The sequence below is a fragment of the Tiliqua scincoides genome, chromosome 1 (assembly GCF_035046505.1).
Source record: "Tiliqua scincoides isolate rTilSci1 chromosome 1, rTilSci1.hap2, whole genome shotgun sequence".
Classification (NCBI taxonomy): Eukaryota; Metazoa; Chordata; class Lepidosauria; order Squamata; family Scincidae; genus Tiliqua; species Tiliqua scincoides.
Genome location: NC_089821.1, coordinates 178332518 through 178352399, shown reverse-complemented (window position 1 = coordinate 178352399; position 19882 = coordinate 178332518). Strand labels below are relative to the sequence as shown.

The window sequence follows — 19882 nt, the reverse complement described above, 5'->3', positions numbered from 1 at the left end:
ATTTATACACAATATGACTTTTTGGCATTATGGAAATACTATGCTAAGTTCTACCTAACCATCACATATTGTTTTCAATTCAAGAAGTCACAAAAATTATGCAGTTCTTGTAACGAAGTTACATGAAGACTAGTCTAAAAGCAATGAATCAATACATTTTACAAGTACATTCTACTCATATAGAGTAGAGGTCTGGTCTAGAGGGTAGAGCTGCTGTTATGCCTGAAGATATCATCGGATGGTTGCCTGTTCAAGATCACCAGATATCCCAGGAGCAGCAAGACCTTGACATGTTGAGCAGAGCTCTTTTGGATGAGAGCCAAAAGAAGCCAACTCTGAAGCTCTTTGTCAGTGTTGGAAGAGAAGGCAGCCAGAATGTGACCAGATTGTGAGAAGATCCACCTGGAATGTAGTCAGTTCTTGAAAGACAGAACTCCTCTTCTATTATGTTACTTGCAAAACATTCAGACTAGCCTCTGTAATAAGGCCCCTGGCCTTTATCAAGCCATTTTGACTTTATCCTCCTCTTTCCCTGTGACTCCTACTTAAGCACATAACCTTGTGCTTTGCTGAATTTCTTCAGATGCAGTTCACATTCTTAAGTACATGGACTGATGGCCCAATCCTATGACATAACCACCATCAGAACCATGTTTTGGTGGAGGAACACACTTCATGTCATTGTGAACACCATTCCAGAAACGCATGAAGCTGTGTGCCTCTGGGCCACGGCTGGGGACAGCAGTGAGGAGAGGTCTCACCACTGCAAAACACACACAAAAATATATCAGATACAGCTATTAACAGAATTAACACTGCTTATGTTTCTCGTATTTCCATTAATAAGATGGCATCTCTTACCATCTTCAGTACTTCTTTAATGCAGATCTTTCTTCATTTTAAGGCTGCAATCTTATACACATTTACCTGGTACTAAGGATCATAGAACTCAGTGGGGCGTACTTCAGAGTGGACATGTACAGGATTGTGCTGTCACTCATTATTAACTTTGCATCATCTTTCACACAACTGGATATTTCAGTGCTGAACACAAGATCTATTAAGAATGACTGGCACTTACTGGGCTCGTAATAATCCAACACAGTCACAGAGGCATCTTGTGTATTCGCCACTTTGAAGTCTCTCACAGCTGGAATATCCACACAAACCTGTGTTGCGTTTAACTAGAAAATAAAAGGGACATTATTTAAAGAACTATGTATGCTTCCATGATGAGTTGCATGCAACTCCTTCCAACTTCTTATAGTTGCATGATGAAAGGCATGCAACTGAAAATCCTAATTTCTTATAATTAAAGAAAATAATGCATTAACCAATGCTTACAACTATGTTTGATACAGAAATGTACCCAGTCAATCTGATCTGTCTGTAACTAACAGCAGGCCAATTTCATTAGCACAGCAGATTTGCATACAGATGCTGGTTCACAAAAAGTTTTCCACATGCAGGAGAAAGGGGCCAAGGTGTGCTCTGACACTCCACCTTGTGCAGAGAGTACACACTAGGAATGCAACATGAATCCTCCATGTGTATGTAAAGGCATATAAAACCAGTTGTCTCCAAGGAAATCTTTATTCCTGTTGTGGGTGTTGTGGGATTCTTTTCAGCTTTCACAGCCTGAGGATGTAGACAGACTCCTTTGGAGTGTGAGGCCATCTGCCTGCCTGCTTCACCTTTGCCCAGCTTGGCTAATAAGAGCTGCCGGGGGGGCGGGGCTTGTTGAGTGGACAGGGAGGGTGGTCAACTCTTCTTTGATGGAGGGGATGCTACCGCTTTGCCCCTCCTGAAGAAGCCCTCCCTGGATTCCACTGTATTAGATAACTACCGGCCAGTCTCCAACATCCCTGGGCAACATTTCTGGGCAAGGTAACTGAGCGGGTGGTGGCGTCTCAACTCCAGAGGGTCTTGGATGAAGCGGATTATCTGGATCCTTTTCAATCTGATTTCAGGCCGGGCTTTGGGACGAAAACTGCCTTGGTCGCCTTGATGGATGACCTACGCCGGGGACTGGACAGGGGGAGTGCGTCCCTGTTGGTCCTGCTAGACCTCTCAGCGGCTTTCGGAACCATCAACCATGGTATCCTTCTGGGCTGATTGACTGGGTTGGGAGCTGGAAGCACGGTTTTGTGGTAGATCCACTCCTACTTGGAGGATCGGTCCCAGATGGTGGTGCTGGGGGATATCTGTTCAACACCCTGGCCCTTGAGGTGTGGGGTGCCACAGGGTTCAATTCTGTCCCCCATGCTATTTAACATCTACATGAAACCACTGGGAGAGGTCATCCGGGGCTTTGGAGTGGGGTGCCATCAATATGCTGATGAGACCCAGTTCTATCTCTCCTTTCCTCCAGATTCCAGGGTGGCGGTTGAGGTCCTGGAGCCCTGTCTGGAGGCAGTGAGGATCTGGATGAGGGCTAGCAAGCTGAAATTAAATCCGGCTAAGACAGAGGTTCTCCTGGTTCAGAAATCCTTGATGCAGATGCTGGACTATCGGCTTGCGCTGAATGGGGTTGCACTCCCCCTGAAGGAGTAGGTCCACAGCTTGGGGGTCCGCCAGGACTCACAGCAGCTCCTGGATTCTCAGGTGGCAGCTGTGGCTGGGGGGCCTTCGCTCAGCTTTAGCTGGTGCGCCAGTTGTGGCCATACCTGGATTGTGCAAACCTGGCCATGGTGATCCATGCCACAATGACATCGAGGTTAGACTATCGTAATGCACTCTTTGTGGGACTGCCCTTGAAGATGGTTCGGAAACTGCAATTAGTGCAGAATGCAGCGGCCCGTGTAGTTACTGGAGGTAGGCGGTTTGACTCTGTCGGACCGCTTCTCCAGTGGCTGCAGTGGTTATCCATTCATTTCCAGGCCCAATTCAAGGTGCTGGTTTTGACCTTTAAAGCCCTATATTGCTCTGGGCTAGGGTATCTTAGAGATCGACTACTCCCATACAATCCAGCTCGTCCTCTCAGGTCATCAGAGAAGGCCTTTTTACAAGTGCCGCTGCCCAGGATGGTATGTGGGGCGGTGGCGAGAAACAGGGCCTTCTCAGTAGTGGCACCAACACTATGGAATTCCCTCCCCCTTGATTTACGAACTGCTCCCGCTCTTGAAACTTTCCGGCGAGGCCTGAAGACTTTTCTTTTTAGGCAAACCTTCTGAGTTCCTGGCCTTTTTAACAACATTTTTAAACACCTTTTAACACCTGGTTACAGCCCATGGGTCCTTTTTAGAAATTGCTGCTGATTGCTCTTTTAAACTTTTTATTTGCTTGCTGTTTTTTAGATGGCTGTTGTTAATATGTCTTTACCTAGTTTTAAATTATGTTTTTAATGTATGTTTTAATTATTGTTGTAAGCCACCTTGGGTCCCTTGAGGAGAAAGGCGGGATATATATATAAGCGAAATATGGAGCTTTTAACTTTTAATAAGCCCTATTTCGACTAAAGAGGCGAACCTCTTAATTAATCTTATGAGAACATTGAAATTTTGACCATCAGACCAGATAACATTATGACTAACTTACGGAATCCAAATATAAGTGGACTTTGCCTTCCTCTTTTTCCACCTTTTTAATCAGATCATCATGCAACATGAAACTGGGTGACAGAGAGAAACCACTCAGTAATCCAACCTCTATGAGAGCCATACCACTTCTTGAAGATGAGCCAGCACCCAAATATCTAAGAAAAGAAGGGAGAGAACATTTTACACAGAAATATTATTATTATTATTATTATTATTATTATTATTATTATTATTATTATTATTATTAACAGTATTTATATACCGCTTTTCAACTAAAAGTTCACAAAGCGGTTTACAGAGAAAAATCAAATAACTAAATGGCTCCCTGTCCCAAAAGGGCTCACAATCTAAAAAGATGCAAAAAGAATACCAGCAGACAGCCACTAAAACAGACAGTGCTGGGGTGAGGTGGGCCAGTTACTCTCCCCCTGCTAAAAAAGGAGCACCCACATGAAAAAGTGCCTCTTACCCAATTAGCAGGGGTTAATTGGGGTTAATTGGGTAATAAAATAAAAACACTTAAAATATTCTACCATAAATGCCGCATGAAATGAAAGGATGTGTCTGTTTGAAGACTTATTTGAACAGATGTTCCATTTGTATGGGTGGAGCATGACCCCCTAGGAGTACCAGGAATATTAATGCACCTCCATACCGCCTACAGCATAACTTGTAATGTGACTATATGTGCACACAATTTATGCAGACTTTTCTACCCCCTTTTTAGAGGAAGAATTGTACAAATTGTATGCCCATACAGTCACATGACACTCACTGTACTCAGTGTGGCATGCTGCATTTGCCCCTCGCGACTATGCAGATGAGAGGACCCTAGTCCGTATTAAGTATGCGAACCACGCATCATCTACCTGATAAAAGAACAGACATTACAAAGACAGACATTAAATTCATAATATAATCTAACTGGAAAGTAACAGCAATGTATTTCTGTCAAAAAGACAGAATAGCCTAATTCTATTCTAATTCCACCTAGCCTAATTTATAACCCAAAGGCCAGAATAACCCATGGAAAAACATGGCTTTATATACCAAAATTTGCCAAATGCTTGTGTGTAAAATTAATCTCAATATATTTGGAAACTATTTTTCAGGACCTCCAGTTAATTAATTTGGTCCAGAGTTTTGTCCACCACAAGCTGCAAACAACTATTTCTTCTGCTGTCTGCTTTCTACAAAGAAATGAAGCCCAGGATAGCAGCTAAGTGAGAGGAAGCAGAAATGACAAAAAAATAGTCTGAGCTAGGGCAGAGTGAGACTATGAGATCCCTGGGGTTGTACTGAGAAACGAATCCACCCCCCCCCCCCCGCAAAGCTTCCTCCCAAATACATATGCATAGATTGCAGCCAAAGACCAATTCCTTTGCTTGTAACTTTTCATGGATTGTGCCCACTTGAGGTTAAGATTCTGATGGAACTACATTATTTGAAAGAGTATGAGGAGAAACTGATTCAGGTGCAAAACTATACAAGTTTAGTTCATCTAGCAAGTGGTAACTGCAGAATCTGCTGCTCAATTGATCTGTTCAGAGACTCAGTGTTCCACTTCATTCACCACCGCAGTGATGCCAAAATTCAGAGCTTCTAACAGAGTTAGTAGGAGGTTGGAAGGGAAGGTAAAAAGAGTCCAATTTCTCCAGAGTGCATGGAGGCTGTTTAAAACAACAGTAACAGAGGCCCAGCAGAGGCCCAGGAGTGTATACTGCAAAGGAAGAAGGGCTTCACTAAGTCCAGGAGGGTGCCCACATGGCTAACCAGCCAAGTTAGAGAGGCCGTAAAGGGCAAGGAAACTTCCTTCCATAAATGGAAGTCTTGCCCTAATGAGGAGAATAAAAAGGAACATAAACTGTGGCAAAAGAAATGTAAGAAGGTGATACGGGAGGCCAAGAGAGACTATGAGGAACGCATGGCCAGCAACATTAAGGGGAAAAATAAAAGCTTCTTCAAATATGTTAGAAGCAGGAAACCCGCCAGAGAAGCAGTTGGCCCTCTGGATGGTGAGGAAGGGAAAGGGGAGATAAAAGGAGATTTAGAGATGGCAGAGAAATTAAATGAGTTCTTTGCATCTGTCTTCGCAGCAGAAGACCTCGGGCAGATACCGCTGCCCGAACAGCCCCTCCTGACCGAGGAATTAAGTCAGATAGAGGTTAAAAGAGAAGATGTTTCAGACCTCACTGATAAATTAAAGATCAATAAGTCACTGGGCCATGATGGCATCCATACAACGGTTAATTAAGGAATTGAAGAATGAAGTTGCTGATCTCTTGACTAAAATATGCAACTTGTCCCTCAAAACGGCCACGGTGTCAGAAGATTGGAGGATAGCAAATGTCACACCGATCTTTAAAAAGGGAATGAGGGGGGACCCAGGAAACTGTAGGCTGGTCAGCCTAACATCTATACCAGGTAAGATGGTGGAATGCTGAGGGAGAATCAGCATGGCTTCTGTAAGGGTAAGTCTTATCTCACGAACCTTATAGAATTCTCTGAAAAGGTCAACAGGCATGTGGATGTGGGAGAACCCATAGACATTATATATCTGGACTTTCAGAAGGCGTTCGACATGGTCCCTTACCAAAGACTACTGAAAAAACTCTACAGTCAGGAAATTAGAGGACAGGTCCTCTCATGGATTGAGAACTGGTTGAAGACCAGAAAACAGAGAGTGGGTGTCAATGGACAATTTTCACAATGGAGAGAGGTGAAAAGCGGTGTGCCCCAAGGATCTGTCCTGGGACCAGTGCTTTTCAACCATAAATGACCTGGAGACAGGGTTGAGCAGTGAGGTGGCAAAGTCTGCAGACAACACCAAACTTTTCCGAGTGGTAAAGACCAGAAGTGATTGTGAGGAGCTCCAGAAGTATCTCTCCAGACTGGCAGAATGGACAGCAAAATGGCAGATGCACTTCAATGTCAGTAAGTATAAGGTCATGCACATTGGGGCAAAAAATCAAAACTTCACATATAGGCTGATGGGTTCTGAGCTGTCTGTGACAGATCAGGAGAGAGATCTTGGGGTGGTGGTGGACAGGTCGATGAAAGTGTTGACCCAGTGTGCGGCGGCAGTAAAGGAGGCCAATTCTATGCTTGGGATCATTAGAAAAGGTATTGAGAACAAAACGGCTAATATTATAATGCCATTGTACAAATCAAAGGTAAGGCCACACCTGGAATATTGTGTCCAGTTTTGGTCACCGCATCTCAAAAAAGATATAATGGAAATGGAAAAGGTGCAAAAGAGAGTGATTAAGATGATTACTGGGCTGGGACACCTTCCTTATAAGGAAGGGCTACGGCGTTTGGGCCTCTTCAGCCTACAAAAGAGGCACCTGAGGGGGGACATGATTGAGACATACAAAATTATGCAGGGGAAGGATAAAGTGGATAGAGAGATGCTCTTTACACTCTCACATAACACCAGAACCAGGGGACATCCACTAAAATTGAGTGTTGGGAGAATTAGGACAGATAAAAGAAAATATTTCTTTACTCAGCATGTGGTTGGTCTGTGGAACTCCTTGCTACAGGATGTGGTGACGGCATCTGGCCTGGGCGCCTTTAAAAGGGGATTGGACATTTTTCTGGAGGAAAAATCCATTACGGGTTGCAAGCCATGATGTGTATGTGCAACCTCCTGATTTTAGAAATGGGCTATGTCAGAATGCCAATGCAAGGGAGGGCACCAGGATGCAGGTTTCTTGTTATCAGGTGTGCTCCCTGGGCATTTGGTGGGCTGCTGTGAGATACAGGAAGCTGGACTAGATGGGCCTATGACCTGATCCAGTGGGGCTGTTCTTAGCTTCTTTCTACAATGATGGTTGACTGGATTGCACTCTGAACTTGTTCACCAAGCAGAGCTAAATCACCTGGGATCTTAATAAGTTGAACGACCTATTAAGTAGTACCTCAGTAATTACTTCTAGTAATTGACCCATTCATTTAATACAGCCTCTGGGGAAATTTCCTTTCTCTCTCTCTCTCTCTCTAGAGTGCTCATGACAGCACTTTCTTCCAGATGTTATCCTTAAAATTTAGAATACAGTAGAGATTTGGAGTACACATTATAATGCCAATGAACAACTAGGCCATGAAAACATGTTTGTGGGTTTTTTATTTTATATGAGGTAACACTTAAGTGCCTATGATTAAGGTGGCAGAAGCATTTTGCTGGGCAGGGATAATAAACCACCATCATTCTCTTGGAACAGAGTGTGTTTCCGGATCTGTATTTTGAATGCTTGACAGTAGTTACAAGTAATTGAATAAAGCTTTTTCTTTTTATATGGAGACAATTTGCAAAAAAGGAAGACTCACTTTTCAAAGCAATGCTCTTGGGCCTGGCAGCATGGCTGATTAAATACAGATACAACTTTGAAAGAGATTTAGCACAACTGCTGGCTGTGGTTGGCTCATGAGATCAGAATGAAACAAAACCATCTGTGCACTGAATCACCAGGCTAAAGTAGCTGCTATTGAAAACAAATAACCATATTGGAACAAGATATAATTATGTCTGCTTTGTAACTGCAAAAGGAAGGAGTGTACTGGTGATTGCCATCAAGGAATAATTACTTTCTACAGAACTCTTGTAGAAACGAATAGCCAGTGTGGTGTAACAGATAGAAAGCCGAGGAATCCCTGCTCAGCTATGATGTTCACAGGGGATGACCTTGTTCCAGTCACTGCCAGCCTAACCCGCCTCAAAGGGTTGTTGTGAAGATAAAAGATAGGAGAAAGGGCAGGATAACAGAGGCTTGATCCACGTCACTAATTAAACTAGCCCAAAACCGCAATGAACAAACAGTCCTCAAGATATACCATTGCACTAATAAAGGGAAGGGAAACTGGGTAACCTTGTAATCACAACCCAAAAGGCTCTGTTCCACATTCCCAAAAACCAAACTCCTGAGAATGGTAAAATGCAAAGCAGGAATTCATTTGATGATCTCAGTGAGGGGACAGGATCATGTGGGGAAAAGTGGTCCTTTAAATGTTCTAGTCCCAAACTATTTAAAGCAGTGTTTCTCAAACTATGGGTCGGGGCCCACTGGGTGGGTCGCAAGCCAATTTCTGGTGGGTCCCCATTCATTTCAATATTTTATTTTCAATATATTAGACTTGAAGCTACTATGGTATGTGACTGCATTTGGGGAAATGTTACAGACCTGTACTTTTAACAAGCTACTATGTATATTCTTTTAATAGCGTTAGTAAATGGGACTTACTATTGGGTAAGTGTGGGAAGGACTGCAGCCTAGCTATTATCCTGCTTGAAGATTTCACTTCAAGTCAGTGGAGTAGCTGGAGGGAGGCAGAGCACCCAGCCTGGCACGGAGCCTCAGAACAGCGGGCAAGCGGCCCCTCCCTTCGAAGCCATTCCTGGTGGGGGGGACAAAATGGAACCGTACGCCCCCCCTCCAGTTACGCCACTGCTTCCAGTGGGTCCTGACAGATTTTCATTTTAAAAAGTGGGTCCTGGTGCTAAATGTGTGAGAACCACTGATTTAAAGGATCATATGTATTAATCACCTGTTAAAATCTATCACTCCTGGTGTGCAATGTATGTGTAATCTCTGATCCCTTTCCAATGAAATTATTCACTGTTATACAGAGGACAGGTACATGTAAGGATACCAAATTTTTCAAAATACCAAATATTTTGTTTCTCTCACATGTTGTAAAAAGTCTGTAAAAAAAATGAGAGGATTGATGGCCTCAGGTGGTTATTTACCTGGTGCAAACATTCAAGGTTAAGTGGTTTATATTTTTTTTGTCATCCTTTACTACGACATCTAAATCAAAGGCTTCTTGATTTTGAGCAGATCGGCGTCTCCTGCTGGTAGGTGAACTTTTCACATTATACACGATGTTGAGCTACAAAAGGGCAAAACATCAAAAATTAGTGATACAAATACATTAACTGTGAGCAATAATATGAGATTATACAGAGAGGTAATGGCAGAGCTCCAGGAAACAGTTAAGGGTAGATGTAAGGCAGTACAGATCCTGAAAATGTTCTGGCTGTAATACAGTTTCAGGTATTACATTAATTCCAGAACAATCTGTGATAATGCAGAATGTGAGAGAAGCAGAACTGTTGGGTTAGACCAAGCCAGGATCTAAGCTATTCTAAGCGTGTGATCCAGAGTGAGCCTTGAGCTGGCGCAAGTCCCTTGTGCCAACCCAGGAGGGTTGCAAACGTGCCGTAAAGCACGTTTGCACTTTCCCAACAGTTGGCTGGGCCTGTGCAGGGATGCGTGGAGGTTGAATCCAGCCTCCACGCCAACTCTTGCAGGGAGGGTTGCGTTGGCCGAGCTCAGCTGACACAAGGGTCTGGGGAAGGCAGGAAGGAAGTGGGAGGGAGGCATTCCAGGGCAGGGGGAGGATGGGTGGAAGGCAGTCACGTGGGTGGGTGGGTGGGGAACAGGAGGCGGGGCTGGGATCTGGCAGTTATGCTGGATCCCAACCCTAGTCCCATGAGCAGCATGCAGCGACTTCAAGCCACTCTGCTCTCCTTGGACTTATGCCACCTTTGGAGGAGGAGTCCAAAGTCCGAGGAGACCAAATGTGACTGTGGTGGCTTACCTAGTGGTAAGGGAAAGAGTTTCCCCTTGCCTCCTGCTGAGTCACTTTGGGCCCCTATCTTGTGCTGGATACAGCACAGGTCTCCTGGACTGCCCATTTCAGCGCAAGATAGGATTGCACTGCATATCACGCAACATTCAGTGCTACTGCCATGAATGAGACTTCTGAAATTTCTGTAAATTCCAATACATTTTCAAACATGCTGCAATCTGCTTCAGAATTTGACACATTGTAGGATCATGCCAACTTTTAGAAGTAGCATAAAAGTCCCTGAACAAAAGGAATTTCTGAACTGGGAATATGGCATTACTCCAAATATTTATTTACTTAATAATGAACAGAGGATGCTATCTTTTGTCAAAAAAAGAGTTGACTGTTGATTATTCCTAAACTTTATGACCATATGTTGCATTAGCAAGTACGGACTTCTACTGGCATCACAAACACCTAGGGCCCAGGGCCCCTCTGTTGCAGTTCATTTTCTCGTCTTCATATTTATTTATTGTCTCTTACACCTCACTTGTTCCTGTTCTGTTCTTTGCATGTTCCCAATTCATATTCACAGGTACAAAAGGCAAATAAGTTACAAAAGGCAATTAGCAAACTGAGGCATCTACTCACAAACACATTTACTTGAGCAGAGGTGCTTCAGTTTACCCTTTCATGTGACAAGCTGAAAGTTGATGTTGTTCCTTGAGATGTTGATCTAGGCAATTGTGATGGACATTGAGGAACAATTAGCATCTTTTTGGTGCACTGACTTTTCAAGAACAAAACTCAGAAGTGGAGGCCTTGCCAGAGAGACTATCTGGTGTGAGATATGATTTGCAACAGATTAACATATTCCATGGAGACAGCTGGTTTAGATCAGAAATACTGCTTTGTGAGAAGAGCTAACAAGCTACACTGACATTCTGCCCAGCAGAGGGCAATGACATACTTTTAAAACATGCCCACAGCTCAGATCTGGGCTGCATGACTGCTAAACCGCCTCAAAGAAAACTTCCTTACATGGTAAGTAAAGGTGAAATCACCAGCAAATAAAAGAGCAGCTTCCAAAAAGTTACCATCATCCAGCACAATTTTCTAAAGTTAGACAGTATAATTCTTAGGAATCATGAAAGAAGTTGTATAAATATGCATTTAACACAAAAAAAACTGACATTACAGCAGATACTGGTAACTGTCTCCCCACTCATTCATCTTACCCCCCAAAAAATAAAACTAGAGATACCATTTAAGGAGCCTGTGTTTCACGTCCTATACGATTACTCATCAGAAGCATTTGTACTTATATATTGTAAGTACATACGCCAAAGGCACTTGTGTTGATAAAATTGCTAGTTATTATGAGGTATTTTTAAAAATGCCCATAACAACTGTGCTTAAAATATGCTTTCTTCCATTTGAATATATCTAAAAGCAGATTTTCTAAAAATATTGTGAATGTCCACCCACCTACTGAAATCAGAAATGGTAACCCGGGGGTGTACTCCTGAGGGCCATGAGAATGCAAACATGGGCCTACTGGAAGCACCTCCCTTTTCTTAAAATACTGCCAGAGCAATTCTAGTCAGAATCAAGGCGAGCTGGAGGGGGATTCATTCTTTTCCACATGATATACCCCACAGGTACAAAAGACAAATACGCTATGAAAGACAGGTGGCAAACAGAGGCACTGCAGTGAGGATTTGTCCCTGAAGCAACAATTCTATTTCAGAAGTAAGTTGCCACTTTGAAGTGCCATACAGCACTGCATTCCATGAAGGGGGGGGGGGGTTTCAGGTCCCAAAGACCTTCTTGTGGTAAAGGAATATTTGTTCCCTTGTCCCTCTACTGCCCCAATGAGTCTACTCAAATCTGAACCAGCTACTTTGGATAGAGGGTGGGAAAGAAGGATCGGATAATGGCGGCACTGCCACTGCCAGTACTACTGAAGCCCCTTCCTGGCCTCAATACATCCTCCTCCCCCTCTCCATCCTGAACTCCAGCCCATTCCTCCCCCTCCCCCCACTCCTCATACTTCCTGTGCCTACTCACTGGCGCTTGGGCTGGCGTGCAGCCATGGCTGCTTGCCACTTGCAATAGCCCAGCTGTGTGGAATGATGGGTCGCTCTTTTGTGACTGCCATAAAACACACTGTGCTGCCAGGACATGTGTTCCGGTAGCACAAAGCCCCAATAGGACTGGGCTGAAACTTTCTGCGTTTCACAGATGTGTGAGATGACCTTGCTAGAGAGTACAAAATGTCCACAGCTGAGGCACTCTGCCTTTGTGGGGAGGGCAGAAGAAACTGGGGTGAGGCCAAAAAAATGCTATCTCACTCGCACCATCTGTGAACTTGCCTGAAAGCACACTTACATGTCAGCAGTTTCTCTAATGGAAGGCAAGAAATCTGGAGACAAGATTATCTTTGCAGGCAGCGAGTAATGACAACCTTTCACTGCCCAGGCTAAAAGGACAACCTCTAGCTTTCCATATGCCAAGGACCACTTTTGGCAAAGTCTTGAGGGGCAAACTAGGCACTGCACCCTGTTTCCCAAACTGTGGGTTGTAACCCACCAGTGGGTTGGAACCTGATTTTTAGTGGGTTATAAAACTGACAAGCTGATAGGCAATGAGGAAATGTATACTCACAAGTACACAGGAACATAAGAACAGCCCCACTGGATCAGGCCATAGGCCCATCTAGTCCAGCTGCCTGTATCTCACAGTGGCCCACCAAATGCCCCAGTAAAGAGCACCGCTTTATCCACTCTATCTTTCCCATACATAATTTTCTATGTCTCAAAATTAGACATCTCCCCTCAGACGCCTTTTTTCTAGGCAGAAGAGGCCCACAAACGCTATAGCCTTTCCTCATAAGGAAGGTGGCCCAGCCCAGCAATCATCTTAGTCACTCTCTTTTGCACCTTTTCCTTTTCCACTATGTCCTTTTTGAGATGTGGTGACCAGAACTGGACACAATACTCCAGATGTGGCCTTACCATTGATTTGTACAATGGCATTATATGTATTACCCATTTTGTTCTCAATACCTTTTCTAAAGATACCAAGTACAGAATTGGCCTTCTTCACTGCCGCCACACATTGGGTCGACACTTTCATTGAGCTCTCCACTACCCCCCCAAGATCCCTTTCCTGATCTGTCACAGACAGCTTAGAACCCATCAGCCTATATGTGAAGTTTTGATTTTTTGCCCCAATGTGCATGACTTTACACTAACTTACATTGAAGCGCATCTGCCATTTTGCTGCCCATTCTGCCAGTTTGGAGAGATCCTTCTGGAGCTCCTTACAATCACTTCTGGTCTTCATCACCCGGAAAAGTTTGGTATTGTCTGCAAACTTTGCCACCTCGCTACTCAACCCTGTCTCCAGGTCATTTATGAACACGTCGAAAAGCACTGGTCCCAGGACAGATCCTTGGGGCACACCGCTTTTCACCTCTCTCCATTGTGAGAATTGTCCATTGACACCCACTCTCTGTTTCCTGGTCTTCAACCCCAATTCATGAGAGGACCTGTCCTCTAATTCCCTGTCTGTGGAGTTTTCTCAGTAGCCTTTGGTGAGGGACTGTGTCGAATGCCTTCTGGAAGTCCAGTTATATTATGTCCACGGGTACTCCTGCATCCACATGCATGTGACTTTTTCAAAGAATTCTGTAAGGTTCGTGAGGCAAGATTTACCCTTACAGAAGCCATGCTGATTCTCCCTCAGCAAGACCTGTTTGTCTATGTGTTTTGAGATCGTATCTTTGATGAGGCATTCCACCATCTTACCCGCTATAGATGTTAGGCTGACTGGCCTATAGTTTCCCAGGTCCCCCCTCTTTCCCTTTTTAAAGATAGGCGTGACATTTGCTATCCTCCAGTCTTCTGGCACTGTGGCCGTTTTGAGGGACAAGTTGTATATTTTAGTCAAGAGATCAGCAACTTCATTCTTCAATTCCTTAATTAACTCTTGGGTGGATGCCATCAGGGCCCAGTGACTTATTGATCTTTAATTTATCAATAAGGTCTGAAACATCTTCTCTTTTAACCTCTATCTGACTTAATTCCTCTGTCAGGAGGGGCAGCAGTATCTGCCCGAGGTCTTCTGCCGTGAAGACAGATGCAAAGAACTCATTTAATTTCTCTGCCATCTCTAAGTCTCCTTTTATCTCCCCTTTCCCTCCCTCACCATCCAGAGGGCCAACTGCTTCTCTGGCGGGTTTCCTGCTTCTAACATATTTGAAGAAGCTTTTATTATTCTCCTTAATGTTGCTGGCCATGTGTTCCTCATAGTCTCTCTTGGCCTCCCGTATCACCTTCTTACATTTCTTTTGCCACAGTTTATGTTCCTTTTTATTCTCCTCATTAGAGCAAGACTTCCATTTACGGAAGGAAGCTTCCTTGCCCTTTACTTGGCTGGTTAGCCATGCGGGCACCCTCCTGGACTTAGTGGAGCCCTTCTTCCTTTGCGGTATACACTTCTGGGCCTCTACTAAGCCTCTATTACTGTTCTTTTAAACAGCCTCCATGCGCTCTGGAGAGATTGGACTCTTTACCTTCCCTTTCAACCTCCTACTAACCAGCCTCCTCATTTGAGGGAAGTCCACTCTTCGGAAGTCAAGAGTTTTTGTGACAGATTTGCCTGGTATTCTTCCCCCAACATGCATGTTGAAACAGACTGCAGCATGGTCACTGTTCCCCAATGACTCAGTAACATTTACATCTCTAACCAAGTCCACACAATTTTTAAATCCAGAGTCACCTGTCCTCTGATGGGCTCCATGACTAGTTGCTGTAAGGCACAGTCATTTAGCATGTCAAGAAATCCGGTCTCTGTTTCCAGAATATAAATTGATCCAGTTGATGTGAGGATAATTAAAGTCCCCCATGATTACACCCTGTCCCTCCTTGTCACCTCATTTCAAGGTCTCTTTCAGGTTTTTGGTCTGGAGGACGATAGTATGTCCCCAGTATTACATCGCTCCTTAGGCCTGGTAATTTAACCCACAGAGACTCTATGGTGAAGTCGAACCTGCCTTCATTCTCTATTTTGCTGAATTCTATCCCTTCCTTAACACAAACGGACACCCCACCTCCAACACGCCCCTCCCTGTCCCTCCTGTAGAGTTTATAGCCCGGGATTGCGGTATCCCACTGATTCTCCGCATTCCACCAGGTTTCCGTTATGCCCACTATATCAAAGTTTTCTCTAGTCACCAAACATTCCAGTTCTCCCATCTTTGCTCGGAGACTTTGGGCATTTGCATAAAAGCATTTTACATGGAATCCCACAGGATGGGCTGCTTATTAGCTCCTTTATCCCTGCATCTTCTCATTGTGCCAAACAGTGTATCGCATCCCATCATGCCTCCATTCCCAATTTCTTCTCCAACTCTGTCTTTACCTTGTTGTTCTCCAACCTCCCTATCCTCATCCCATAGGGATGAGGAACCGGATGCCCCTCGGCTCCTGTCGGCTTTCCCCCAAGGATTAGTTTAAAAGCTGCTCTGCCACCCTTTTAATGTTATGCGCCAGCAGTCTGGTTCCATTCTGGTACAAGTGAAGCCTGTCCCTCTTGTACAGGCCCCACTCGTCTCAAAACGTTCCCCAGTGCCTAATGAATCTCAACTCCTCCTCTCTACACCACCGTCTCATCCACGCATTGAGACCCCTGATCTCCGCCTGCCTAGCTGGCCCTGCGCGTGGAACAGGCAGCACTTCCAAGAACGCTAAAAAGTCAATTGAGCGGCTAGTAATGTGAAACTTTTTTTTAGTCTCATAAAGTTAGGTAGGTCCCAACAGACCAGGGTTTTCAACTGCTGTGTGCCATGAGGCTGCCTCAGGTGTGTCACGGGGGCCAAGGAGTCAGGCAGCAGCTGCGCGTGTGGGAGAAGGCGGCTTGGAGCCTCACAGGGCAGCAGGAAAAAAGGGGCAGCCGCACAGGGGCTCAGACACTCCTGCTGTTGCTGGTGCCTGCCCTGCACGCTGATTGTGTAGTCAGCCAGGCAGCTAGAGAAGCCTGGAAGAGCTCCCAGTGGGGCAGGAACGTGGAGGGAGTGAGGGCGAGTGGCGAGAGCGAGGAGGGAGTGAGAGCGAGCCTGAAGGTGGAAGCAGGCAGGAGCCAGAAGCAGCTGGCTGGAAAGGATCCTGGAGAGACCCTTTTCCTTGCCAACAATGCCCCAAAGTGACCCTGCCTGCATTGCCTCCCCTGGCAAGGCTTTGGCTTTAAGAGTATGGGCCACAATCTTATCCACACTTACCTAGGAGTAAGCCCCATTGACTATGGGGTGGTAAAGTGAGTAGCCCCACTGTGGGACGAAAGTCCTCTTCTCCCAAGGCGCCTCCCGCAGTAGCTGGGGAGGCACAGGATCCGGCAGCAGCCCTTCTCGGTGCCGCTGAGCCTGGGAGCCCCGGGCAGCTCAGGATTGGGCTGCCTGTAGGGAAAGGGCTAAGCGCCCCTCTCCCCTCCTCTGCTCTAAAATATGTCTCTTCTAAGTGGTTTTGCATTTTGTTTGTTTTTTAAGATGCATGGGCATTGTTATATGCATTTGCATTTAACCCATTTTAACCCGGCCCACAGGTCCCTGTTGTGTATATTCAACGTTGGGCAGAAATGGCTTAATGTAGTTTAAACCTTTTGTTAAATATGGACATAGACTGAGCATAGGAATAAGGGAAAATAAACAAAAATGGCAAAGCACATCACTGTTTCTGATCTGAAAAACCTCCAGCTCCTAGGCTTCAAAAGAAGCGCATCTAGATCCCAGGAGACTAAAGTCAAACATGCTCTCTCCTTTTACTAGAGACATGTTGTGAATTTGGTCAGATCAAGCTGGAAACAAATCAGCAATTTGTCATCACACAAACACTGTTGTTTTAATATTTGCCAAGATAAGCAACAGGGTACAAATTTACCAGCAACGCAGGAACATCTGAAGCAACATACTGAAAGGCCCCCTAGGTAAGCGTTTTACTGGAAGAAGTGCCATGTTTAATTTTCCATTCCTACTTGGCTCTGGACAAAGAGAAGTCCATACAGAAAGAAAAGCTCACTGAGAGGTGACTGAAGAAGGCTTATCCGACTGCAGCATCAAGTCAAGGCCAGATACATTCCTACTCTGCTTCAAACAAACCACAGCAGGATTTGTGATCACAAGTGGGGTGTGTGTTTTATTAGTGCTTTTTATAGGGCACATCTGTATGGTAGTTTAGAAAAGAGATGGATACACATTCAGAGTGCAGTCCCCCTACTCACATATGCTGGTGACATATACCACACTAGTCTCCTCACACATCGATATCATGTTGTTTGTGGAGGCTGAAAGATGAGTCCAGATCATGCAGGGTCTTTCTAGACAATAACTTTTGTGCAACATACGTGCACATTTGTTGTACACAATTCACACATCTCCCTTTGAGGCTGCACTTCTGTTCTGGGAACACAGTTTTGGTTTTTTCCAAGCATTCAAAAGTGCAGCGTTTTGTACCTAGTATATTTGTTCCAGATAGTGCATTCATTGATTTTGTGAATAAACATGAATTGTGATTGTGCAGGTCTTGCTGGAGACTGCTTGTGACTGAATCAGTGACATGACTCAGCTTATTTATTTAATTATAAATGATTTCTGACTTCTTTTCATAGGCGGCCCCCATTACAGCAATTGTGCAAAACAATATACAATTGCCCAAAATACACAAAAGGCAACTACCACTCTTAGTGGCTATGCCATCTACAAAGAAATGTAAAAAGACAATACAAAGAAAAACTTTGAGGACAGCAACATTAAAGGGAATAATAAAAGCTTCTTCTTCAGATGTTAGAATCAGGAACCCTTGTCAGAGAAGCATTTGGCCTGCTGGATGGTGAGGGAGGGAAAGGGACAATAAGAGAACTTGGAGACTGCAGAGAATGCCGTTCACGCAATGTAAGCAGTGGATCGGGTTTGTTTGGCCCAGCCAGGAACACAAGAGTCTCCTCCCCTGAAAGGGGATTGGAGGAGGGCTGGGAGCTGGGCAGGCTCAGGGCATTCTTAGGGCATCAGCGCCCAGCCCCAGTGGCGTCGCTAGGGGAGTGCGGGCCGCACCAGGTGACACACACTGGGGGGGTGACGTGCTAAAATCGCAGTGGTTAGGTGTAACCCAATCATATTATATACTGTTGGATGCAGAATTTCGAGCAGAATGCAATGCAAAAAACCTGAATGAAATATCTCCTTTCTATCAAAAGTTATGGCCAAAAAACTGGAGAACAAAAATGCATGGATGCCTATGGAAAGTGAAAGTGAGCCATATTGCGTGTTTACTTACGAGTAGGCAAACTTGCCTTAGTCTGTCAGAAAGGGCAGGAATCCAACAAGGATCCTGAGAGGAATCCAACGACACCAGAATGGTCCTGAGCCAATGAATGCAGCCCCCAAAAACACCTGAGAAGGAAGTCCCTCCCTCCAAGCAGATGAATGTATTGAGCCCTATAGAAAACGAAACTAAGCCTCACTAACGCATTTACTCACGAGTAAGCAAACGTGCCTTGGATGGTGTGGAAGATCAGGTGAAGGAGAGTGCAAGGCTACCAGAATGGTCCTGATCCTATGGACCTGGAGCTAAACAAGTGCTCCAGAAGGCAGCCTCCCCCCCCCCCCACTAAAAAGAATCAAAACAGAGGCTTCAGCTGATAAGGTAAACCTTTCTGAGACTTGCAAAGCCAGGTTGATCCTGACAGTGATCTGGTTTAAACAGAAGTTCTTAAATTGAACTGGGCACTGGGTAGGGCTGAAAACCTTACTGGTTTTGGAGGGGGGGTGTTATTGCAGGCAGACTACAGCGGAAATTCACTTGGTGGAGCAGGGCTGACTTCTGCTTATTTAACTATTTGTTTTACTTTAATTATTTATACTTATTTATTTTAATTTGCCTGATGATGTCACTTCCACCATGACATCACTTCTGGTGGGTCTTGGACAGATCGTCATTCTAAAAAATGGTTCCCAGTGCTAAAAGTTTTGAGAACTGCTGCAATAAGGTGTTAGTAAGTTGACACCCAGGGGTGTGTGTGACACCACTAGTGACCAAAGTCACTAAAATCACAGTCTGGAAGAATAATACCATCATGTTATATATCAATCAATGCATAATTTCATGCAGAATGTGTTCTATCAAATGGTACAGCCAAAAAACCAGTGGGGGCGGAGTGATGATATATTACCACGCCCACCACATGGGGTGTTGCCCTACCCACTGCATGGGGGGGGTGACACACTGGCATCCTGCACTGGGTGACGCAAACCCTAGTGACACCACTGCCCAGCCCTCTTCCTCCTTTGCACGTGGGCACAGTGCTGACACTCACCCACCCGACCCTAGAGAAGTCTGAGTTGTACTGGCCGTTGTTTAGGGCTGGGTAGGAATTTTTTGCTGTCTGCCAGGATTGGCTGGTGGCAGGCAGTTTTTTTTCACCTACCCCAGACTGCCGGGGTTAAGGGGGTCCTTTTTCCTGCGAACATAGATCACTTTATGGTAGGTGGTGCGGGGTAGAAGGCGTGAACTGGACTTTGGGGGTGCACCTTCAGGCAGCATAGGCAGGACGGAACCCACTTTCAGTCTTCAGGGGCCCAGCGGCACGAGGGCATGGACGGAGCCCTGGCTGGGACTGCAGGGTCACCTCAGAGGTTCTGCGGCTCGAGGTGGCATTGCCCGCAGTCCAGCTGCCTCACCCCTTCATGGGGTGAAGACCTGGATAAGCTGCACCGA

General features: G+C 45.1%; 1 protein-coding gene across 1 annotated transcript in view; it reads right to left on the bottom strand.

The window, feature by feature from the left end:
• CD109 (CD109 molecule) overlaps nt 1–19882 on the bottom strand; it is a 95974-nt gene that overhangs the window by 1324 nt on the left and 74768 nt on the right. The window contains exons 30-32 of the mRNA XM_066622707.1: nt 9289–9431; nt 3538–3694; nt 1082–1184 (exon numbers count right to left, since the gene is read on the bottom strand). Of these exons, the coding sequence (XP_066478804.1) occupies nt 1082–1184; nt 3538–3694; nt 9289–9431 (403 nt within the window). The remainder of the gene's footprint in view (nt 1–1081; nt 1185–3537; nt 3695–9288; nt 9432–19882) is intronic.